This window comes from Anopheles maculipalpis, chromosome X (assembly GCF_943734695.1).
Source record: "Anopheles maculipalpis chromosome X, idAnoMacuDA_375_x, whole genome shotgun sequence".
Taxonomy (NCBI): Eukaryota; Metazoa; Arthropoda; class Insecta; order Diptera; family Culicidae; genus Anopheles; species Anopheles maculipalpis.
This window is the reverse complement of record NC_064870.1, coordinates 17,227,884-17,254,297: the sequence shown is the minus strand read 5'-3', so window position 1 is coordinate 17,254,297 and position 26,414 is coordinate 17,227,884. Positions and strand designations below refer to the sequence as shown.

At 42.4% G+C, this 26,414-nt stretch overlaps 3 protein-coding genes across 4 annotated transcripts in view; 1 reads left to right on the top strand and 2 right to left on the bottom strand.

Moving 5' to 3' along the window:
• The window catches only part of LOC126561228 (microsomal glutathione S-transferase 1-like), a 160,934-nt gene that overhangs the window by 93,387 nt on the left and 41,133 nt on the right, over positions 1-26,414 (top strand). The gene's annotated exons all lie outside the window — the stretch shown is intronic.
• The window catches only part of LOC126559303 (lipid storage droplets surface-binding protein 2), an 86,632-nt gene that overhangs the window by 46,930 nt on the left and 13,288 nt on the right, over positions 1-26,414 (bottom strand). The gene's annotated exons all lie outside the window — the stretch shown is intronic.
• On the bottom strand, positions 1,695-25,873 carry LOC126562085 (frizzled-3). The gene is made up of 3 exons (XM_050218502.1): positions 25,618-25,873; positions 3,677-3,916; positions 1,695-3,608 (listed from the first exon to the last, which is right to left on the bottom strand). Exons 1-3 carry the CDS (start codon positions 25,849-25,851, stop codon positions 1,695-1,697), a joined length of 2,388 nt encoding a protein of 795 aa, XP_050074459.1. The 5' UTR covers positions 25,852-25,873.

The following is a 26,414-nucleotide window of genomic DNA, read 5'->3' as shown; positions in this document are numbered from 1 at the left end:
CTGGCATCTCGTCGGGCCCTGAAGAGAAGGACAGTTTAAGAATAATTAGGGCTCGCTCCAAATTTACAACACTAAGGCACGATACGTTTGAAACTTCTCATTTTTCTCAGGTGTATAAGCTAGTCCGTAGCAATAATGCCAAGATCATTAATTGGGTTGCGTAATATGTTGAAAACGTGTCTAGCAAATAGAATACAAATTGCAGAAGGAGTATGGGCAGAGGACGTTCCCAAGGTCTTAGTCGAAGGCGAGGATTGGAGTGGAACTGGAGTATTTCTGCATAAAACCGAATAGTGTGATCTAGCATAAATTCGATGTTGATTGACACGAGTGATTACTACCTCAGTTTGCATGTTAAAAGCCTATCTCATCACCTAGAAGTATTCATATTCCGAGAACGCGGCTACGTAGTAGTAGCCGGAGAAGTCATTGAAACCGACGAAAAGCAGTTTCAGTATTTGCAATTCGACCACGTTCTTATCGATAGAAGATATTTCACGGACGATTGGAATAAGGGTGTTATGAACCAGTGTACAAAACGGTCTTATCAGATTGGAAAGTTCTCAAGACATCCGAATGCTATCCCGAATAATCGTTTGCTGTATTGTGTCCCAAAAATAGATTGGAGATCTCGCCTTACTATTACGACGTTCCCAAACTTAAGCCGACCGACAAGAAGATGCAGAAGAAAAGAGTTGATATAAAAAGATTTACTAATGATTAATTTATTCAGTCTCGGACTTCATGTTAGATTACATTCATTTCTTTTTTTCTCCGGTTCACGCATAGTACCGTATCGCATTACTCTTCTTGAACATTGAAAGTTCCTCTTTCTAAGAGATCTTTCCTTTATAATGTATCGTACGTTAATTAGAATATTTTTCGTGTACTGCAAAACTAACGTATCTTATATTAAGCATCCATGTTAAAACTGTTGCGATCCTTACAAAATTCAATTCATACATCGAATAAGATTTGTTGTGGGTAGCAATAGGGTAGATACCTAATGGCAAGATGCATTACATATTCGAGCATATAACTTTTATACGGAGAATATGCAATACTAAACTACGTCTTAGCATAATACTAATCTAACCAGGTTTTAGGTGAGTTGTAATGTACAGGTGCAGCAGGGTAATCGTAAAGGTTATATGTGTTGTATAAATCTATGCTTTATTATACACAACTGACCGGTGATCAATTTTGTACACAAAATAGAAATGCTAAAATCACCTAGGTTCCCTTCACTGTGGTCTACGCTTGGTTGCATCTGATCGATTTTACATCAAAATATAAGCTTCGGCTAATTGCAGTTCTCGCTTAGGATGCATTTTACAGTGTTTGCATTTTACAAACTAACAGTACAATAATGTTTGCCCAACATCACGGATAGTTCAACAAGGTCCTGCCTGTCTTATGTCTAGATTCACAACGTAATCGAATAAATCAACCCCTGCTGTGGAGAAGGGTTCGGTAAACATTAAATTTAAACCTACCATCCCACTGGTGTGTTATCACGTGCACTAAAATTATGATAAATAATCAAATATCTTACACCCTAGATGTAAATCGAGATTTAAAATATACACTGTTACGCGAAGAAACGAATCGTACAAACTAGTTAAAGCTTTTAAAGTGAACTATCCTACTTCAGGCACTATCAGTGAACTGAAAGAGAACGATAGCGACCGGGTTTAAATGCGGGTTAGCATAGACATCGGGACAGCCCGGAAACTGCGATGAACCCGTACCGGGACGTAACCTCCGTTCGAGACAATCCCACCGGTACTGCCCGCGTACGGCGACCGTTGTTCCATGTCCACTCGGATCGATCCCAACACGTCGGTTGGTGGTCGCAGTGCGACACCATGATCGGACAGAACACTAGATCCGGGTCGATAGGTATAGCAAACTTTCTGCGATGTTTTTGCCTTTGATTTATCTATCCGGCTTCGATAAGGACTGCTGGTTGTGCTTCGGGACGAACCTCGATTGGTTTGTCGTCGATCACCGATGTCTTTGTAGCGACCGGTGAGAAGTTGTGCCTCACGCAATATTACGTTACTATCGTCCGGAGCTGGACGGCCCTCGGTACGCCGGACTCCGGTGTCAGGCAGCGCACCACACTCATCGAGTGCCCGTCCTGGCTTAGATCCACCCTTTAGTAGCATCAGATCGGCGGTGTTATAGCAAGAGGGTTGTGTACTTTTTTTCGTTGCGTTAACGTCCGCATCGGATGGCTGACGGGACCACAGCCAGACACCAACAAAACCACCGCCTAGCAGCGTAAGAGCCAAACGTAACACAGTTGGCAATAGGGAAAAAATTGGAGGTCGCTGCGCGATACACCCCTCTCCAGCTTCGCCCCCTATGCAGGGTTCTAGCTCATGATCCACTCGTTCCAACATCATGCATATCGTCGCCGATAGGGCAGGTATAAGGTAGCACACGGCAAACATCAGTACACGGCCGAACACCCGGCCCAGATGAGGTGCCCGTTGATTCCAGCAAAGACGTAGACGGGCGAGCGCGGCTAGTGCAAAGCTAACGAGACCAGCACCGAGCAAAAGTAGCAGCAATACGGGTAACTCCGTAAATCCACGTGCCGTACAGAAGCCGGTTAACTCAAAGCGTTGAATGTGGCCGCGCAATAGTGCACCGATTGGGGCTGCAAACGGTACGACCCAGGCTAGAACGTGAAACAGGCCTGATTTTCGCTCAAGCGCCTCACACGACCACTGCTTGGCAGTACTCAAATACCAGCAGAGTCCAAAGATTAACCACCAGGTACTGGCACTTAGCAGTAGATAATGCTTGAGAATGTAGTACGCCAGGCACTGGGACGTAATGGAGCAGTCAGACCGGGAGGAGCTGGCTGTGGATGTTCCGGTTGCTACAGAGCCAGCTCCACCGGTGCTGGGAGTTTCCAGAAACATCAACTCAACAGCTGTTTCTAAGCGACGCGGGCTGTGCAATATAGTACGTTCCAGATAGCACAACCCCAACAGATTGTAGCAGAGTGTCATGAACAAGACCGGCCGGTCCGGATACTCCAGCTTGGCCGCTTTTGTCCAGAACGATACGAGCGACGTGAGTGTGAAGATGAAACAGACCGCCGACAGGACGAGTGTCCACAGCTCCACCAGCTCCTTCTGGCGCTGGCTGTACAGCGCATCGATTGTTGGTCCGCATCTCGGCACGCACCGATCGTACTCGAGGCTGTAATTGGTCGGGCAGGGACTCCGCGATGATCCGACAATATCCGAAGAAGTGACACCAGGAAGAGCAACACTCGGCAACAATAGCGAATTGATCCGGTCTGACCAACTCGCACTGTCGACCAATCTCTGACCGGCACTTGCTCCAGCCGAGACAGACCCTCCCGATGTGTGTGCGATACTAGCACTAGCCCCGGTTGTAACACCAGCGTGTTGCAACAACGAGGTGAGGTTTGAAATGGACCATCCCTTCACGACAGTCTCGACACTATCATGATTAATGGTTGGTGTTGAAGAACCGGCAGCACCACTTGCTGGGACCGATAGATGATACGTCGGAGCGTTATGACCGGGACGTTGCTTGATGCTTCCGGTTGCATCTGATGGTACCTGTACGAAAAAAAACATGGCGCAAGATTAGTAACTTATAATGCGGTAATTAGATATGCCAAACGTACCTGCATACAGAGTTCGTGCTTTTCGGGCTGCGGTAAGGCTCTGCAATCAAGATAGGCTGGCCAAAGTTTGCTGTTCTGTGGATCGCTAAAGCAGTCCTTACGCACTTGCTCACACAACGATCGACATGGGTGTACCGGACGCGGTGCGGTCGGTGAGCAGAGTGGGAACAGGGATGAGCAGAAGAGGAATAGAGCTTGTTTTGAGCAGCCAGAATCGATTATTGGGCGCAGCGATGTGATCTATAAAATTGAAATGAGAAAAATATGTACTTAAATAGAATAAACTGTTGGTATAATTATTACGTCGCATTTGTAGATGCGCCAACAATGAAAATGATATAAGTTTCCCTGAAATGTAAATGAGCGTTTTGATAGTTCAATTTTTTTAATCACTGATAAGATGGCGGCCTCATTTATCAATGTGCCTCAACGACTGTCCCAAAGTATGAAGCTTGCAATAACGACGTGGTATATTGAAGTATCAATTATAAAGTTATGAAACCAACTACCGATCTATTCTAACATTCATTACTTATCACACATTATTAGACGAAATTTAATGGAGTACTCATTACCATCACATTGTTGTGAAACTTGATCGAACAGAAGTGTTGACGAAAATAGAGGCTTTGTTGCTTAATGGCTTCAACGTTCTAAAACTTTTATCCAATTATCAGTGCATCTGTTCAGCAGGCGAAAAACGTCCTGGAAAAGAGGAGCCATGCAGTACAAAACTCATCAACCAAGTACAGAACGAAGAACTTTATGTGAATAATATGTGAAGGTCGGCATACACGGGTTTAGTAAAAATCCCATTTAGTAACCCGAAGTCGAGCCGAAGTCTACGCCGAAGCTGTCGAAGTCTGCCATACATTTCTTTCACCTCCTTGCATTGAGTGCCGGCAGTATGAAGGCGAAGGCCTTCTGTTTACTCATTTTGGCATGTAGGAGAATAATCCACACAAAACGGAACCGAAAGCGAGAACGTATGTGTTCGGGAGTCCATTTTAAAAAAGCCGAATATCAATCCAAAAACCCATTCCAAAAACAAAATCCCTAGAGTGTTTTTTTACGTTTTTCTTTTTGCCTGTCCTATCCCTAGACAGTTTACTACTTAGTTTGCTTGTTAAATAATTTTTTCATCCGAAGAATGATTTAGGTGTATCTGGAACAAGGAACTGTATGAAAATTGAACTCACCTAAACAATTACCAAATCAACATAAACTTTTTTCACTGTTTTTTTTGTGTTTGTCTTGTTTCTGTAAGCCCAACTTAGTTACAACTCCTTGGGTGCAAACAGTTTTTACAAACTGCACTATAAATTTACGTAAATTACAACATAAAATTACGACAATGTGTTAATGAAATTAACTATTGCTCTGATGTAAATGAGAGTTGTTATTTCAATTGCCAGGCGTACACCGTTGACAAACTTCAGGTGTACACCCGACTAAAACGCGACGCCAATAGAATAGACAAAATACTTGTACCTGTCAGTTGCCGGCTACGATTTTGAGGTAGTAGCGGTGTTCTACTGAACTATGCCACCGGAGGACGCCATTACACCCTGAGTAGGTCGAGAAGAAGAAGTTGAAATTGTTCTTACATCACAGTAATTCGACCAGCCGTTTAGATGCTCTTTAATTAAAAGCATTTTTTCTTTTTTTGCGTAAGAATGGCTTCGTCGTATTACTGGTAGCAAAAAAGCATTTGTTGGTCATCAATTACTAACCAAAGGAAATTAAACAGCGAGTGATGAGCTCAGAATCAATTAAAACCCAGACGTAAACAGATAATAACCCTTATTCTTTAAAAAGGGAATATTAAGGTCATTAAAAAGGTCGTCAAACAAATACAATACCTATTCCTAACCTCGTCGAACCAAATGTGTAAAAGAAGCTATCATCAAAAAGAGAGTGGAGTTACCCATACATCCTGATTTCTGTATAAACAGCATGATTGCATCCTCTTCTGTTTCATGATGCTCCACACTCTTCATAATGTCATTACTGTGTCGAAACCTTCGTGTTGTCGGCTTGGTTCGGCAGAGGTATGACATTATGAAAATTACGAAGCATAATGAAGCAAAAAGGGATGCAATGAAGCTGAGAAACAAAAATTGAGCAAGTGTGAATTCGTCCTTATTCGTGAACCTTATTCGAAATCACGAATGCTTCATGGCTTAGAAATGGGTATTGTAATCATAGGAAAACACAATTATAAATCTTACAGTGAAGCGGAAGTTTGAAGTTTCACAAAAAATCAAACGCTTAAGAATAATCTGAACGTGTATTTGATTTTCTAAGAAAACAAAATTTTAAAATCAGATGAAATGCTTAATAATTTATAAATTATATTATCTTTTTAGCTTTTATAAATTATATTATCTTTTTTAGCAAAGAAATTATATTGATCTTTGCTCGAAAGGTTCATACAAATATTTTCACTTGTATTGAGGTTAAAGATTTCAATTAATTTTATTATTTCTGAGAAATAGTGACGCATTTAGGCTATGAAAATTTTACTTATAAATTTTTTAACTTGACAATACGGCACTGTACAGTCATAATTAATCATAAATAAAAATAATTTTTTTAACTAGCATTTGGATACCAGGAATTCATAGTTCAAACATCAAACCAAACAAGCGTTTCAATAAATGTTAACAACAGAAATGATCAAAGATAGAAAATGGCAGCTAGGGGATTTTGTTTACATCTGGGATTTTAGATTGTTTTTCGGCTTTTCTAATATGGACTCCCGAATACGCCCGATCTCGCTTTCGATTCCGTTTTGAGTGGATTATTCTCCTACAGGACTAAAGATGAAAGCAAGCAGGCCTTCGCCTTCATACTGCTGGTGCTCAATCCAAGGGGTTGAATGAGGTTTATGATAGTGTGGGTAGGCTTCGTCACAAAATCCAGGTTCATTCGTTTTGGATCCTCGGCTCGGCACTAACGTCGTGTATCGAGACCTTTAAAAAGTATTTTTCCTGCGTTGGGCACATAAACGATCTAACACAGGCATTTAACTGAGCTCCATAGGGACCAATTGAAATGTTTCCGAATACTCAAACTTTTTTTAACACAGCCATCACCATCTTCTTCTTCTTCTTCTTCGCTTAACGACCTCTAAGGCCATGCCGGCCATCGAAATGGCTTACTAGACTGCCGATACCACGTAGTTGGATAGTCAATCCTCACTACGGGGGGATGGTCGGGATGGGATTTGAACCCCGGTCCCGATCAGCTTAGCATCTTCTTGGGGGATATGATTGTTTGTCTGGACATCATTATTTCCTCTTGATATTTGCACTTTTTTATTATATCTAACAATTTCCTCTTTATCCAAGTTTATAGAATCTCTACACAAAAAATTTTTTTTACAGTTTTCTATACTAAACGTGTAGAGAATACAATAAATTAGTCAATATATGTGAGTAAAATTGTTACAGTTATTGTTCTACGAGCAGTCATTATATTAAAATGAAACATATGAATAAAATTATTACGACAGTTAAGTCCGCAATACAGGAGAACGGTTCGGATGCAATTTGAACATCGGTGCTGTATTTTGAAGATCTGTACCGTTATCGTCTCGGCCAACATATCATCCGGGTTTGAATAACCCGGTTTGATTTTAAATAACTGAATATTTGGAAGTCCTAAGGCCGTGGGCCTGTGGTAGGGCGAAATTGGCGCCGGTCTTCACACGGCAACTGGACTGTTACCCCGTCGAGAGAATGGACGATCCAACTACACGTGGTAATACACAAGCTACCACGTGTACGAAGCAACGGAGAAAAAGCAAAAATCGCGATTTTGAGGTTTTTTTTACAGTTTCACATCGATGTCAATAGTTTGAAATTTCCCGTGGACCGCGGCCTTTAGGAACTCAAGGTATGGTCAACATTTAAGTATTAAAAGAGTGGCACCGAAGTAGCGCGCCCAGTCTCTTCTAAACAGTTTCGCTTACCAAAGTTCTACACCTTGCTAAATAAACAGTGAAAGAAACCAGGAATGGCAGACCAGAATACCTGTTAAGAGTTTTTGATGTGTTGTAAAGATGAAGCAGTTGGAATTTCAAAACCTTTTTAAAAGCAGTGGCTTGGCTGCATTCTCTATTGAGATTCGCACTACTGTTATAAATGTATGTGATCCTTCAATGCACATGCAAGCACGCTGGACAAATATTTCTGACCGTGGGCATGTAAGAGCGCTAATGTCAACGTTAGTCTAACTGATTAGCGTCATCGGTTGCAGGACGTACGCTTAAGCTCTGACGGCAACCGCAGAAAAAAAAGCAGACACGAACTATACACACGCCTGTCTCATACACGGCTATACCGCGCCGGCATTGAGCGCATTTTTCCTTTCCCTTCTTAATTTACGCTTAGCGAATGGTGGAGAATGATGTATTATAATAATGCTATTACACCCTGCCCCCACACAAAAAGAAACCCAACCCTACGGGCTTGCTCCAGACAGCAAGCCAGATCCGTGCCAGCCATGCTTTAATGCTCAGTTCTCGCCCCGTGTATAGACAGCAAAATGGAATCGAGAAAACAGACCCAGAAGTTAGCTGGGGAACACAGGCTGGATGAAAACGTTGCGGTTGTGTTGTAAGCTTCTCATCCACACCAGCTATCCCAGGTCCTCTTGTGGCTGGCTGATGATGATGCCTGTGCGCTGTTGCGGCACCGCGTCGGCGGCACAGGTCTTTCATCTTGTTCCATCATTCCCGCCATTCGCCTCTTACCCGAGGACTAACCGAATTCAACCGTCACCATCCTGTCCCAGCACAGCCCATCGAACGATCGTCATCTCGTAAAGACACACGGGGCACTCCCGAACAGAGTGGAGTAGAATAAGCATTAGACCCACGGCGTACGCGCCGAATATGAGTGAATATAGATTTTCGCATCGGGAATTCTGAAAATTTTTGGTAATTAAGTATATTAAGTAGTAGTTAGTATAATTCTTGAGGAGAATCATTGAAAACTGACTACTTTGACTACAATTGCCGATTACATCAACTAAATAAATGGACTTCTAATCAACGTGACAACTCATAAAAGTAGTCTGCTGACTGCGATTCGCAGGACATACAACACACTAAAGCACATATCATGCATAAGCTGATGATTTAAAGCAAGCTTGCCATGGAGGAACTACATTTCAGTGCTTCAATCGTCAAAATTCATTTCTGGATCGGCTGACACACTCACGCCAACTTCGTCATGTTGGGCTTGCATCTTTTAAACGCAGAATTCCCGAGAGTCGATCCACACGGTTCTGTCGAGAGTTTCTCCGGTGTCAATTTGTTCCGCCCTACCCTTGAGCACAGAGTGCGTCACCGCCCCTCCCCCCCCCCCCCCCCCCCTTCCTTATCCTTCTTCGAGGACCACACTCTATATCGCTGTGATCGTGGACGCCGTCGTCATGGCTCTTGCCTTCCTTTCAGATGCCTGATCGCGGTGTAATGATGATGAGATGATGGTCTATTAAGTTCAATTATTATAACACCAACCGTCGGCTCCGAGATCGGTTCTGCAACCGGTTTCCATCTCCGTGGGGTAAAATTATTCCGTGTGTAGCGAATGTGTTTATATATACATAGTCTACAGTGTCGAACAATCGAGTAAATCCGCCTGATTTTATGACAATGTAAAATTGAGGTTGGTGCTGCAGATATTAAAGAAAATCGACAAAGACTTATCTGTTACGATCAAAATTATTTGTTTTAAACGTATTATCCATGCTCTTAAAAACTTCAGCATAGGCCGGGTTTTTTATGAAAGGTAAATATTTCATAGCTCATTTTTAAAAACATAGTTGGATTTTTGTTATGTTGTGAAATTTTTTGCTAGCAAATTTGCTATAGAAAGTTAAAGTGTTGATGATGTTTTGCAAGTATCGAAAGCTATAGCAGAAAAATGGACGAGACTTTGGGTTGATGGAACAAAATAGAAAAATGGAACTTTTAGTCTCTCTTGAAGGAGACTTCTGTTCGAGCTTTGGGGCCTCAGCCTTTGCCTCTCTTTGGTTACTACACTAGTCTTATTGTTTTATTCAGCACTGTACATACCTTCTATGTATATGTATAAGCATATATATTTGTGTGCTTTTTAGTTTTTGCTCGTTTTGCTTTGAGTGTGGTGTTCTGCACCGTTCGCATTTAGGTTTTCCAACGTGTGTATCTTTGGTTGTTTCTGCTTCCTGCTTCCTCGGCCATTTCGTTTTATCTTTTCTCCTTACAGAACAGATCGCTGTCGTGGTATGGCCCGCAGGGAAAGATGAAAGAGATAAAATAATGATCTTACATCGCTTCCACCTATTTGATACTTATTCACTGCCTTTTTTATGGAATTCATCTTTGAAGATTTGTTGTTGTTATTGTTGCTATTGCTGCTGGGTGGAATGGAGTATGAACGGGGAGGAGGAAAAAAAGATTTTTGCCTTTGCCGCCTCATTCTTGCGTCTCGAGCAGCGAAGTGCAGGGGTCGGCAAAGTTTGTTCAGCCAGCCGATTTTATCCGGCCAGCTAAAAAAAAAAATAGGAGGTGGGACTCACAGCAATAGAACACTAGATCTCGTCATCAACACATACGATTTTGATAGACCGGTGAGTCAACGTAAACACAAACTCTGTTGATTTCTTCCGTCTAAGTTTCGTTTGTTTATTCAGATTAAAGAAAAAATGCTACGGATTCTTCTGAATACATCAAATGACACAAATGAAAGACAATTTGTAAAAAAAAAATCATTTTTGAGCATTATACGAATAAAATAAATTTTTTTTAGAACATTTTTTCTTCAAGTTGGAATAAATACTTCAATAACAAATTTCATCTCCCTTCAAATGATGAATCAAAACAAAATCATCAGCTATCGGTATCGAATATCCGGTCCGAAGATTTCCTCTTTTTATTGTTTTTTTTTCTGGCCTTTTCCAGACAGAACGTGCGAACCCCTGATGTAGTATTCATTGATCCCCCGTCCTGCCTATTAGTTTCCAGCTTCACACCGATTCCTGCACCATTTACGTTTCGCCGATTCGCCACAGTCCCGCATCCTTGCGGTTCTTTTCAAAGGCCTTTCTTTTCGATTGCTTTTCGATGGGTTGGGTGTTTTTTTTTTCAACTCTTTTAATCAATAGTTCTTCTTCTGGTTCTCTGTTTTTATTCTTCCACCTCTTCCCTCACCCAACATTCCCAAGCATTTGCCTTATCGCTGCGTTTCACTGCACGCGGGGTTCATTAAATTCCGATCAGTCGATGCTACCCGCCCAACACTCGGGAGATTAAAAAAAAACATCATTCGAATACAGGACGCAACCCTCGCGGGATAAGCTACTTCCAAACCTTGGCAGACTTGACGTGTGTTGGGGAGGCGAACGTGGCGTATAAAAACAATTAATACAATAGCTGTGCGAGATTTGCCTACCTTCGGTGCGTTTAGCTTAATTGACACTGTATTCTCATTCTTCAAATTTGCGTCTAAATCGACTTAGTATTACATGAAGTGGAAGTGTTTGAAGTTTTAAAACTGGTTTTGACCCCGTTGTGCTCTAACTTTCTTTTCAACTGAATTAAAGTTTGAAAGCTGGGGAACGGGAAGGGAACGATTTTATAACTTTAATGTTTAAATCTCATTGTAATATAATTTCAAACAGCTGTACTATGTCTTCTTCTTAGGCATTGCAACGTTGGAATGGGATAGTCAGTCCTGTGCACGATCCGGAATGTAGGTAATGTAACATTATCACAATTATATTTATGCTCAATATCATATTCAATTCCCTATCTGTGGTGTTCAAGGTGTTCATCTGTGTGCCTAAGACATGATGAAGACCTGCACACTTAAAAATGATTGATACCGAATCTGCTCGGCTTTTACATGATTAACTAACATCTCAGGCCATGTCACGACGACGTGCTCTTTAAAAGAGCAGGCCAACATGAGTGAGTGAGTAAATTTGCTGAGTACATCCTTTAATATGACTGTAGCTGATCTTGGTTATCAAAATTACCGATATTTCCGTGACATAATGTCTACTGAGTCGATAATGTCTAGGGCAGCCCAGTGGTAAGGTGACAACGGCACCGGTCTTCATACGGCAGGTTCGGGGTTCTAGTCCCATCCGGGCCCTTCCCCCTGTAGTGAGGATTGACTAACCAACTACGTGGTTTCAGCAAGTCTAGTAAAAGCCATTCGATGGCCGGCTTGAACGTTTAAAAGGTCGTTAAGACAAAATAAAAAATGAATACCGCAGTTGGAGTACTTGCAAAGCAAAATAACAGTCCGGATGCGAATTGATATCAGTATTGGTGCGTTAAAGATCGACTATCCAGAAATCACATCGAATCTAGAAACCTCAAATGTAATTGACGGTACCGTGATATCAAAGTTTTTTTTGTTTACATGTACTAATATCTGCTTAAAAACCACGATTAGAACTTCTTACTAAAACAGGCCCAAAGGGTTAATGAAGTTTTGATTTGGAATTCGTACAGCAACTTTGTTCACGGCGTTTTCGGTTCTTGAATGCTCGTCACCATCTTGAAACCGGTCCGGTCCTAGCTGTGCGCCGTCTGCTTTAAAGCCTGGCCACTGCATAACCACACAAACATACACATCCACACATGCGTAGACACACGCACGTGCAGCAATCTTATCAGCAAGAGTATGCTTTTCCATTAGCCGGCGGCCATGGCGGTTTCTCACATCTTTCCAATACCTGCTTCCGCTTCTACCCCAACCCAACTCACTGTTTTGGGGAAGTTGGAGGCGATGGATGGCTGTACGGTGAAACGTCAACCAAAGTATGTTCTACTTAACATACCGATGCGCCCGGATCTTGATGATTGCCAGCCCAAAAGGGATACACAATCCTGACCGTGGAGGACACCACACAGTACCTTCATGTATCTAATTGACTTTCGCGTTTGAATCGACGGGAAGACACAGAACAAGTTAACATGAAAAATATTCAAATACCGATCAATTAGGGATAGCATGATCAATTTCAGTGTATGAGGCCGGGTAGTTTAGTTCTTAGTATCACTGACACGCAAAGTGTATTCGTGCCAATCTGTTTCGGATGTTTGAGTGTTGAGCCCCAGTCAAAACGGAACACTCGCGCCAAAAAGATCTAATGCGCGATCCGCCATAAATCCAGATAATTTCTGTGCCTGTGCGTGTGACGAAAACGCTAAGATGCTGAAGTCTGCAGACGAAAAAAAGATCAAGAAGCAAAACAGCTAAAATGCTTTGCGCGGGTGTAGAAACTGGAGGTAACCCGCATGAAGCAGAAACACGAAATAAAAGGGAAACGAGCTCCGGAGCAGTAATCCGGGGCGCACTATTCGATACAAAAATTAATTCGATCGCGAATCAATGCGCATCCCGGTGTGCGGTGGTGTGTATTTCGGTTTTTTTTTTCTGCTTCCTCCGACCACGCAACAGCAGCGGCCTGAGCACTTACCACTCGAACTGGGGTGGGCTCTCAATATACCGGGACCCAGAGCGGCACTTCTTCGCTTATCTGACGCACATCGCCACAAGAACCTCGAAAAGCACTCACTCTAATCTAACCGGCAGAGCTAGCGCCGCCATTATATAGGACCCCGTATTGCCCATCAACTCCCATCCTATCCCCCCTTCGACAAGCGCGTTCTCCCAAATTCGGATGCTACAGACAGGAGAGGTCCTCCTTTCTTTGTTTTTTTGTTTTGTTTTGCTTTGATTTACTTTTTGCTTTAAGGGACTTTTTAGTTGATGTAGTGGCGTGATGTGATCGGACAAAAAGCAGCAAGAACTTGTACAACACCACATAGGTAAGAGTAGCACACTATTTGCAGGTATCGTTAAGTCCGGGTCCTGTGCCCTGGCGTTATTTTTGAACATCTCCTATGCAAGTTGTATTGTGATCAATTGTGACTAACTAGCAATACGGCCTGGCCGTCCTTTATTAATAAAAAAAGTGACTAACTGTTTTGTGACTTAATTTCTTCTTCTCTTTGGCTTAATGACCTAGCTAGGTCACACTGGCAACCTAATGGCTTACTAGAGACTTGCTGATATCACGTAGTTGAATAGTCTTGTCCTCACACTACGGAAGAACGATCCGGATAGAATTTGAACCCCGTTCTTACGGTGTGAAAACTGCTGCCGCTGTCACCCTACCACCAGACCGCTAATTTACCTAAATAGTTGAGATTCAATTAGAAAGTCAATTTATTCAACGCACGTTTCTTATAATTCTGGTCGACCAGTTCGGAAACATATAGACATCATCCAAATGTACAAGAAATCTTGGTGTAGTGTCTGTTAAAGGCGTATAGGTCTCCGGTTTCTGAAGACTTTATACGTTGCACTGAGGATTTTTTTTTAATTGTTGCTGTTCTTGCCTATGCTTCTAGGGGCGGCCCGGTGGTGTAGGCGATAGCGGCGCCGGTCTTCAAACGACAGGACTGTGGTTCAAATCCCATCCGGACCGTCCCCCCGTAGTGAGGACTGACTCTCCAACTACGTTATATTGGTAGTCTAGTAAGCCATTTCGATGGCCGGCATGACCGTAGAGGCCAAGAATCGTTAAGCCAAGAAGAAGAAGATCCTTCTAGGGCTCGCGCTGTTTGATCATCTATTTCTGCTACCAGGCTGCAGAAATATTATGTTAAGCCAAGTATAAGCATCTCCATGGCGGGAAAACCGATGCATCTCTGGTACACTCAAAGGAAACCTCCAAATCTACCATATGGGTGAACTGTTTGTTTATCTATCGATCGCGTTCTCGTTCCATGCTCTACACAGCTCCATCCAGGCGCGAATGCTGTTTGAATTTGAGCGGCTGAGTAGTTCTGCTTTGCCCGTTACGGCCTCAACTGCTCCAGCGTAAACACAAACAATTCTCGCTCGAACAGTCAAACGAAACGTACCGCTTGGGAATGATTTTTTTTTTTTGGCTTTTTATGTAGCATTTTTTTTCTTATTTCTGTACACTGAAACGCGAATGACAGGCACGTAATGGTCGGAAGAGAAACTCCACCCCGAACAACCCTTTCCACACTCCGCTACCAAATGACTGCATTGTATAGGATAATTAGCAAAAGGTACGCTGAAAATCGTTGGCAAAATTAAATAGCCTCAAAAGTGTACTCACAAGCGTCCATCCGCCCGCTGGGACATCAATGTATCGTGCGATTGACGGGCGACCAAAGAATTGGCGGCTCAATCCGCTTTGATCTTTTCTGTCCCTATCTGCGAAAGGGGAGAAATGTACAAAGCAACATAAAAAAAAACGCCAAAAAGTTCTTGCGTCCCAATAGAACGATTACCGAAAGACGTTTAAATGTTATTTTAAGCGGACGAATAATAACAAAACAACAGAAGAAGCGCGATAAAAGAAAAGAGAGCAGCGTTGCAACGTCGATCGTTTCCGATTTCCCGAACCGATCGGTGATGGGAATGGAATGGACCAGTTGTCCGAACGATGCATTTTTTTTGTGATGAGGGGCGGTGTATTTTTGTGGTTTGAGAAGCAAATTAAAATTTTACGTTACAATTTGGAAGGAAAGGGCATATTGCAGAGTGGTTTCATAATTGGCGATGTGGATATCATTAATGTTTTTATCGTTTATTTATAGAGGCTTTGAGTCTCTGAGACTACATTCGCCTCTGATATCATTAATGGTAGGAAATGCAATGTTTAATGCAGGGTGGTAGGGCGACAGCAGTGCCGGTCTTCAAACGGGAGAACCCGTGGTTCAAATCCTATCCAGACCGGTTGCCCCATAGTCAGGAATTACTGCGTAGCTTCTATCAATAAGTTTAAAAAACCATTCGATGACTCACTGTGACTTAAGAGGTTCGTTAAGCCAACCCTCAATGTCTGAGTTCTGATATCTGAATGTCTGATAATTGAGTTCTCATAGCCAACTGACTCAGTTCAGTTTCTCATATCCAGGGAAGTTTTCTAAAAAACTTCATGTCGCAGGAGTGCATTTGAGTAACAATAAAAAATAATTATTGTATCAAAGGACAACAAGTCTAACAATTCAATCCTTGCATCCTATTTGAGCTGGTTCATTAAACGCAGTGTGAAGACCGTCGCCGCTGACGCTACTAACAACGGACCACCGTAAGTTCTTTTAGGAATTCCATGTAAATAGGAGAGGTGTGGTAGGTCCATCCAAGCTGCAATCGATTTTCAATGTTTGAGACTGTTTCCTAGGTGCTTTGATCCACTACTTTCAGGGATGCAAATGTTAAATATACATATTAAGAGGTTGCTACACGTTGATACTTAAAAGTTAGAAAATTATTAAAGAAATAAAAAAAAGCATTTTGCTGATAGTTTGATCAGAGGCGAATGTAGACTCAGAGACTCAAAGCCTGAATAAATAAACGAAATAGAAAACTGATACTGTGACATCGTACACCGATCGTTGATAATACGAACTATGCATTGCAAGCAAAATGCGAAACGTCAAAATTTTGCAATATAATAATTGTATCGTTCTGGCTGTTTGACGACTATGCAGCGCTCAAGAAACTGGCATCCATATCCATCGAACTATCAATATTTATATCAGCACAAAAAAAAAACCTGAAAATTCCTACCAACGCTACTACCTTTCCTATAACTTTAACCACATTGTTCAGCAGTGGCTAAAAATGAGAAGGCAAGATGGAGAACAACATTATCATTATAACAGCAGTACACGGGGTCGCTACTGCATCATCTTCGACATTCGGTCATGATCGCTCTTTTCTTCGTTGTTATTATGCTTTTACATTGCATATAGAAACTACTTCAGCGGAATCAGAGGGTCTGTGCGCGAGCTTTTTGCTTGCTTCTCTCTCTCTCTCTTTCTTCTTTTTGTGTGCATCCCATCAGTTTCATGCATCGGTTTTCTGCGGACTATATATGATTTTTTTGTTTGTTTCAAGCTCAACCTCCGCGAGCAGCTTTGTAATGGACGCGAATCGACACGAGAAACGTTAAAAAGCCTCTAGACTGGTGGATGCTGGTGCGAAAGAAGCAAAGTTGCGCGAAGCATAGAGACCAAAAATACAAGAGTAAAGCAATAATGCGCCAGCTCGAAATGCGAGCAGAATGAGGAAGATATAAAGACAGCTCTGGACCAAATGCGAAGCATTAAAAGAGAGAGAGAGAGAGAGAGAGAGAGAGAGAGAGAGAAACATGCAATCACACAAACAAAGCCACAGATCCAGCTGGAATGTGTTAGCAAGAAATGTGTAGGGAGCAGGAAGAAGGGCATCTGTACGTCATGATCGTTCGCGTGGTGAAGAATAGTGACCCATCGCATTAAAACAGGTGGACAGGTGAATAACGAGTCGATATTGGGAACAATTCGCTTTGTATAAGTGCTCGTCCACACGAGAACTTATTCTTTCGCATTGCAAAGCGTAGTTAAGTTTGCTGCAGTAGAGCTTAAATACGCTTAGATATCCAGCCGTATCCATGAACTGTGTTTTACAACCGTAGTTAGCGAAATGTATGGATTTGAAAAGTTTAAATTACAGTGGACCAGTTTTGATAATCACAAATGTTACAAAAACTATATTTTTGATTAACATTCATTTTTAAGTCAATGAAAACAAATATTTTTTATGCGAAAATTGTAATTAGACATGGCTGTTTGGATGCAAAGCCGCAGAGAGCGTCCACACAGAGAAAGTAATTTTCTAGTAGAGTTTTACGAGTTTAGACGAGCCCTAAAGTGCATATCAAAGGGAGTAACATGCAGAACTCCTTCCCTACAGAACGGAAATCTTCTTCTTGGCTTAACGACCTCTAAGGTCATTCCGGCCATCGACATCGTTTTCTAGACTACCGATACCTCGTAGTTGGTTAGACAGTCCTCACTACGGGGGGACGGTCCGGATGGGATTTATCCCCTGTCCTGCCGTTTGAAGACTGGCGCCGCTGTCGCCTTTCAACCATGGAAATAAAGAACGCAAAACAAAACCAAATATACAGAGCGTTTGAAAATATATATGGTGATACTGGCCAATTCTTAACGCTGGAGTCCGATTACCCGATTAATATTCGAACAATCATAAATGGTTGTTTTTATTCAATTAGGTTTTGGATGGCGTTATGATGTTTTGCAAAAGATTCAATTTTCCACCTGAATAATATAATAACATAATAAAAAAAATAATGACAAGCAATAAAATTAAATCAATCACGCAGCTTCTACTCGTAAGAGGATGTTTCAGTGTGCATACGATCGACATGTATGTTTTTTTGCATACATTTTGCACACCTTCATTGCTTTTATAACGCTATAAATTTACACAATTTGAACAACCCAAAATCCTCGAACAGATAAAAACAATAAAATAAAAACTCTGTCCACACACGGGACATGATATGGGCCCATAATGCAAAAAAAGCACGATACGCGCCCGAATACGAAACGATCAATTCGGTCGGAGAGTGGACGGATAAGATGAACGGGTTTGTGTTGGGTTGTGCGTCGGCCCGGCAAAAGGCTGAAGAATATCCGGACCGGGTTGGTGGATCCCGGGCGGTAAAAGGTAAGCAATTTATGATCGGGGAAAGAAAAGAGTGTGAATGTGTGAAGGGGGATGGTGGGGGGAGGGGCAGGTTAAAAGGGAAGAAAACGGGAAGAGGGAAAGGGGAGAGCAGTAGGGCATTCTGGTCGGGGAGCATCAAAAGATCAAAGAACGAAACCGACACTCTGGCACGTTTTATGATCGCTGTCTGCTTCCTTCTCGCTCACGCATCTTTTTCTTGCTGTTTGACTCTCTCTCTCTCTCTCTCTCTCTCTCTCAATCTATGTGTTTTTTTGTTTTTTTCTGTCTTTCTCTGTTATTCATTCTTTGCCCCTCAAAAGTTGCATTTCCATCCTTTTTCCACCCGTTCGATTTGCTACGCAACACGATGGGAGGAAGTCATCCAAAGACGCTTTTTTTGCCGTCCTTTCGGTTAGTGAGGCGGATTTTTTCTTTCTTTCTATCCGTTCGCTTGATGTACTTTCCGCCCGATTCCAAGCATGACTGGATTTTGGGAATCAAGCCAGAGCATCGGCAAAAAGGGGTTGAAAAAGGTGATCGGCCAAGTATGTGTGTGTGAAATGTTTTTTTTTCTTTCTTCTCTCTTATAGTTCAAACGTTCTCCACGCTTCGCCGTTGTTCTAGCTGGCGTCATGGATCACCGAGGGTCTTCGTCTGCAAGCGTCTCGCTTTTTTTTTAATACTTTTTTGTTGTTTTGCTGCCATATGCAAGTTTTCCGATTTTTGCACTTCTCCAACGGAAAAGGGTTACAACTATGGCCAATATATACTACTCCCTACGTTTTCCCCTTTCCCTGACGACCCTTTCGAGAGGTCCTTATTCTACCAAACCTCGGCAGCGCTAGAAATAATTTTACTGTCGTTCGCTTCGACGAACATACCACGCTTTTTCCAAGGGTAGCTCTCTAGAGTGGCCACGAAACGTGTGTGGGGTATGGTGATGGTAACTGTATCTTAATTTTTTGTTTTATTATGTTTACCTTAACCTTCACAGCCATGTTACTGCTTTGATTTATACATTTTCCTCTATCGGACACTTGTAAGTGAGCTTCACTTTTGACACCGACCCGATTGTTCAAGTGCTGTTATTACATTTCACTTACTTACAGTCAGCTATTTGTTGTTAAAATTTCTGCCAAACGGAAACGATTGTGTAAGAAAAATAAAAATAAATAAAAGCATGAAATAACACGCTTACTGGCAAGTGCCCGAATGGAGCGATCGTTAGCGCGATGATCATATTTTCATAGTTCGCGAGTACGCTGGTTCTAGTCTCATTTTTGAACTTTTGAAACAAGAGGTAGAACTTTAATTTAAAGCCATATCCAGATACAATGTGGATTTCTTTTCTTCTTTTACAGGTGATTTTAGCACCTTCATATAATGTGACAAAAAGCTGAATATTCAAATATTTTAAAGAACAATAATAATTGTGGATATACTTTCGCTGTTCACTGATTGCGGTGGAAAACAAACTTGTGCACTACTTATTACAGCATGTAGAATACAAAAACTATAAACCTATTTTATAGTAAATAAACAAAAAATTTGCCTTCGATCCGTGGCGACCTAGCTGACGAACATCTAATGTGCAGCGGGAAAAATCTATTGCCATTATTGTGTCGTTCCCCACCTCAGGGCGCCCACCCTTCCGACGGTAAGAGAGGTGGTGGGCTTTTGTCGGTATCGTTTTCATGCCGGTCCGATATTTTCCCCTTTTGATGTTGTGTGGAGTGCGCACGGATTGCGGCCGACCGCCGTGGTTGTGGCGGCGTACATCGAGTGAAGTGCTTCGAGCGAAGACGAAGAAGCAGAAAAAAAGTAGATAAAAAATTGAAGGCTGTGGAGGCACGCTAGATGCGCCGAGCAGAGCGCGCAAACGCGCGCGCGCGCGCTGTACATTGAAAATGTGGCGTGCGAAAAAGCAAAGATAAATTTGAAAAAGAAATTAATCGGCGGGCAGAGCAACTGGCGCGATCGCCAGGGCAATACGGCGGGTTGCGAGGGATCGCTCAGACGCGATGATAAGATAGCAAGCTTCCTGGGATAGCATGGCCCGGGCGTTTAGCAAGTAGAGGCAGAAGTAGTTGTGATGAAGGGATGACACAGAGTGGGACTGATAGTATGTAGGAAACGTGATTTTTGTTGCAGTTCGCACAAACATTTGGTTGGACGTTTTGTTGTCGTCACATCATAAGTTTTTTCTCTTATTTTTTACCAACAAACTATCAAATATTCGTACAGTTTAAGTTTACATAGGTTTCAGTAATACTTAACCAGTCCAGTGCATCATAAATTGAATCATTAACAGTTGTAATCGAAAACTTATTACTCTTAAGATGTGACAAGAGTAGAATGGCATGGCAAGCTTTAACTACTCTCACCAAATTCTCACGATTTGCTAGGTTAGTTGCTGAGTTCATCAAGACTTCATACATTTCATAGACGCGATTTCATCAAATTGTCACTGTCTCAAAAACAAGACATCTTCTTCTTTTTCATGGCTTAACGTCCTCCGAAGACATGCCGACCATATAGTGACCTACTAGACCGATTTGGTCGCCTGCCAGCCTGCAGACCAGCGCTAGTATCACTTCATCCAGTGAGGACTTTTTATCCTTTTCGGACTCTAAGCTATTGGTGTAGGATCACAGTTCTAATTGATTTGATCAAAGTATACATTGGAAATTACATTGTAAGTTGTACTAGCTAGCTGAAAACGAACCCCCCCCCCCCCCTCATGGGTTTGGCCAGCTGGTAGAGACCGGTCTTCACATGGCAGGGTTTCACCGGGGTTGAACCGAAGTGAGCGTTAACTATCCCACTACGGGGTATCAGCAAGTCTTGTGAGTTATTCGATGGTCGGCGTGATCTTCAGTAAGTCGTTAAGCCAAGAAGAATATAACAAATGGTTTGGTGTAATGATGTCTTCTAACAATTTGAAAGAAATTATTGAAGGAATCAAGCAACACGTATTCGAATTATTAACCATTTGCATATGATCATTATCAGATTCAGAAGGCATTTCGACCAGGAAACATTGAATTCTTTAATTGCTATACCAGTTGACGTTGCACACAGTTTAGCCTTTTCATTCTGTATTAAAATTTCTCAGAATCCCGAAGTGTTTTCTTGAATTTTATTTTCATTAGACATTTATTAATATCAAGACACTAAACTAAACATTAGACAGTGGACATCTACACAATAGGGCGGCCATGCGGATAGCACGAATGAAACGACATCAAATCTCATTCGGGCGATCCTCCCGTACGCAGAGTTGACTCGGGAGAGGACAATATTTTAACGTCTGTGTTAAGAACGGTTCAAGAGTCTGTCGTCGCTGGGTACCATAAGGACAATTCTGTACGGCCCAGAAGTCAGAAGCTGAATTCGGCGATCGGGGCATAAAATGCGTAAAAGAATCAGGAGAGAGAGAGGGATATCTGGCGGATTCGATCACAAGATAGGAGAGAGGGGGGCGGCCCGGTGGTGCAGGCGAAATCCCATCCGGACCGTCCCCCCGTAGTGAGGTCTGACTATCCAACTACGTGGTATCGGTATTCTAGTAAGCCATTTCGATGGCCGGCATGACCTTAGAGGTCGTTAAGCCAATAAGAAGAAGAAGAGGATAGGAGAGAGGAGAGAAGATGTTTTTAACGCGTAGAACCATTAGATTTAACACAGGAACAAACATAAGAAAGATTAACTTGTTTATTTGTGTTTGTTTTGACAATAGCTTGTGGTATAAGAGTAAGAATGATATTAAAATTATCAATTCTCTTTCTTGATTATCAGATCGAAGAGATTATCGTAGAGCATCAAGAGTCAAATAGCGTTCACTCTTGCATATCGAAGTCTAGGATTGCAGTGAAGTACACAGCACGGTAATACGATGCAATCCATATGGAAAGAACATTCAGACACCTGCGAAATAGGATAGTGAAAATAAGTGCTAATTTTCGAAACACTTGGAACCTGCCAATAGCGGTGATAAGCTAAGATCAAAGATTTATCACCATCAGGACATATGGAAGGTGAACACACATTGCTCACCGTGGTGGCGAAGCAGGATGTTTGCCGGCTGTATGTGCTAACGGGTTGGTCCGGTCTGTAAGCGGGCCCAACAAACAAAACAAGATGGAAAAAAGCAAATAACCGGCCTAAGCCGTTTAGCGTGCATCGTGAGGAACTTGTGAAATTTCACAGTTTCATCGTAAGCGGCTCTGTTTTATGGGACTTACTGGGAGATGTCTTCAGACACCGCCGAATGCGTAATGTTTCTTTCGTTTTGTTTTTTATTGTTTTCTTTGGAATCTTTCTTTTCCGGAGGATCGAATGTGTGAACAAGGCGTTCCATACAGAAGAATGGGTTCAGTTCGTCATCCCAGCGTCCGGTGTGTTACTGTCCACAAACCAGTAATGAAACAATGAGACACGACATTGTGTCTTGTACACCCATACACAAAAGGATGCCCGAGCATCCTGTGCGACTGGTGATCTGGAGAGAAATGTATGTAAAATGGAATTTAATATCGCCGTTTGAACGCTTAATCGCCACCATAAAATTAGGTTTATGATTTCACAGCACAATAAAAGGCGCGGTAATAAACAACGGCATTAGCACTGAGCTATCAGTGCTCAAACTCAGTTCCGTACGGCAGTGAAAACGGCTGATCGGTGGAAAAGATGAAAGCCGGAACGAGTTAAATAGACGATCCACCTCCCACATACACAAGCGCACAAGAAACGCATTGATCCGATTTAAGAGATGGAAACATTTTTGAAAAAAAAAACCATTAAGGGAGAGTCTGAAAGAGAGAATGAAAGAGAAAGAAAGGGATAGAGAAAGAGAGAGAGAGAGAGAGAGAGAGAGAGAGAGAGAGAGAGAGAAAGTCACTGGAGTATTGAAATACCCGACACGAAAAGAATTAACCATGACCGGGAATCAATGGATGGCGTATATTTGGATCCAACGCGTGTGTATACACTTACTCATACACACATACACATACAAAAACAAAGACAAAGGCTGGGGAGCATCAGGTGTGTGGAAGGGAAGGCAGCAAAGGGTGAAAAAAGAAGCAAAAATCATATCTCAGGTGCTCGCCCCACACCTTCACCGCAACGGCTCTCCTAACGAACTTTAATAATTTCGTTTGATGTGTACCGCCGTCGGGCACACCGGCACATAGCCAAAACGGCTGCTACTAGCATGTGAGAGAAAGAGAAGCACCGATAAAAAGATACCGCACTATTAAGGGTTCGGGCAAAGCAAATCGAACGGCGATGGCGGCCGCACATGGTGGAGAGACATGGTGAACAAAACTGGAAGGGGAAAGAGGGCGAAAAGGGAAAACAAACCAAAGCAACTCAAATAAATCCGTAAGCTGCCGTACTATATTAACGCTCAAAGGATAGACCGAGGCAGGTAGGAGTTGCTAGTGGCGAGAAAGAATGCGACAAGCAGTGTAAGGGTATAATCCATCTCGGAGTGTTGGCAAAAGGGTAATGACTTTACAGCACATTTGCAAAAGTGACATTTCCATGTGACATACCAGAAGTAGCAATCAGTGAAACGTACAGTTAGAAGTAACGTCAATAAATTGACTGTTTAATGTACCAAACATCAGCTATGACTGAGAGCTATGATTGCAAGATTCTAGCACAAGCATAAGATATGCAGTGCATATAAGTCTTGATCTACTTTGAAGGACCTAATGTTCCAATAGAAGCCAGATTTATGCCAGCACGCAATGCACCGCTGTAAGCTAAGATTGAAAAGCCATAAAACGAAGGCAATCAACATTAACCTGTTTGGGTGGAACGAGAATATAAACAAATGATTTATAGTATTGCACTTCTGAAAGTCGTATAGCAGTCACATTAGCATTATAACTGCCGCGCTGCAGCGTCAATTAAAATTTAATCGTTCCCGTATGCCGTTGCAACTTAAAATCAAATAATCGTTCACCGGTTAGGTAAGCCAAGCTTACGCCAAATCCATCGCATCTTTAGCCACAGCGAGATGCAAAAAAAAATTTAATGGCGGCTGTAAAAAAAAAAAAAAGATCATTGGATGCTGAGCGTTCCTTCAAACGATGCAGAAACCCCCACCGGTTCGATGGGTAGTTAAGGAATAATTTAATTAGAGTGCGAATTGTGGCAGTTGGCGAATCGTTCCGGCGGCCATGATTGAGCCATCGTCGATTTTACGCGCTTGGACATCCGACTGTGTGGCTGTGGACATTGACGTCGATCTTAATTATCGGGACGCGACGTACCATACGACCCAATCAAGCTGCAGAAACCCGCACTAAATCGGTTACGATCGCACAACCGATCGTGAAATGAACTTATCGCCAACCCACGGCAGATCCCTAGCGTTCGCCACTCTGGAAACGGTGACGTTTCTTTAATTAGTGTGTGCAAGAGGCGAGCCCGTTCTTGCTGCCAGCTGCATACGTTTATTGATGCAATATTAAAAAATCAAGAATAATAAAAAAAAGGTAGTAAAACGATAGGACAAAACAAGAAATTGCCAATACCAACTGGTGCATTAAAAATTTACTCGTTCGCATTCGTTAGCATTGGTTTGAAGGTTATACAGATGTGTTAATTGATTTAAGACGTGAAAACCCCCACTGATCTTGTCCTGTAAAGCTGTACTCATACTTTGATCCGAACATTATTCGACTTGAACCATCGCAGTCAACATCTACCAACATGTAACTGCCGAATTTGAGTTGGAAAGTCTTGAGACGAGTTTTATTGCACGAACTTGTGAGACGAAAATAGAGACTCCAACATTTGACTTTTTTGGCATTTTTTCTATGGCTCTGCATCTATGGCATTATCCTCGTCGCTGTGCAGCACATTATACTTGAACCAGGTAAGTCACATCAAGCGTATGTCGTCTTCTAACCCTGTCCGCAAAATCGTTTAGGCGTTCAAAATAGAGTCTAGGTCTTATGTTAGTAACAGAAGTAGAGGTTCAGAATTTCTGGAGCAAATCGAAGAAGACCGCAAAGCGTGGTGCTTAAATAAGTAAATAAGCCTTGCAGTTGGCGGATGTTCACCAGTTTTCTGATGTTGTATCATGTTTCTTGCGACCAAAATAAGGTTTATTGGTTTTGTTTTTACTGTCAGACACATAAAATTTCTTAATAAAGGTGATACATTCTGCCATTGGAAAACAGTGGTCTAATTTGATTTAACTAAACCCAGTAAACATAAGATTCCATAGTAAAATAGCAGGATCATTGCCGCAGGATGGCATGTTTCTGGTTGATTGAGTTTATCCGATTGATTGTAGAGTAATGTGCCGCTCACCTGTAAAACCTGTATAATCTATTCCTCAACTTCACTTACCAATCGTTCCGCGTCAAGCCACGTACGGACGGCACTAGTTGATGTGGAGTTGGCGCCAGTGTTTGCCGTTGCCGTACCGTGTGACAGGTACTGCAGGGCTGTCTCCGGTGCGGACGCAATTGTCATATCGTACACTAGATTCTGGCAGGCACCAACCATGATGCGCTCACACCGTAACTCTTCGCTGGTCACGAAAGACACTGCCATTATCACGAGTATCACTTCCGGCCGCATGGTGGTGACTTTGAAACCAAAACACAAATTCAACCACAACAACATTAGAACACACGAATTTCACGAAAGCTAGCTGTTGTTTTCCAGAGCGTTGTTGCGAATGTTACTTTTTTCTGCTGTGTTTTTACGACTACGAAGCACCATCACAGCTGCTCTATATTGGGCGCTTTCGAATAGACACTAGGTGGCCGGACGCAAGTACCTCTGCAATCGGTTCCGGCATTTTGTAATACTAGCACGCTCCCACGCCACGCATCACGAGACGTGTACACTCGCCAGTATACGATGCAACCGTTGAGTGGCCATCTGGCTACGAGAAGGTTTAAGTTTTGCAATTCCTGTTGTCTTTTTTGCCGGGTATGGTTGTCGACTCAGCCCGGAAGTATATGCGCTGTTGTTGGTATAGATGTGCGCGGTAACGCGATCAAAAATGCTTCCACAAAATGCGGAACAACACGCCGGGACACCCGTGCAGTGTGTTCGATTATCTCGGGGACTGACTGTGCTTGGTCGTCAGCACCGGTGTATATAGCAAAGTAGAAAAGCAACGAGTACGCAACGTC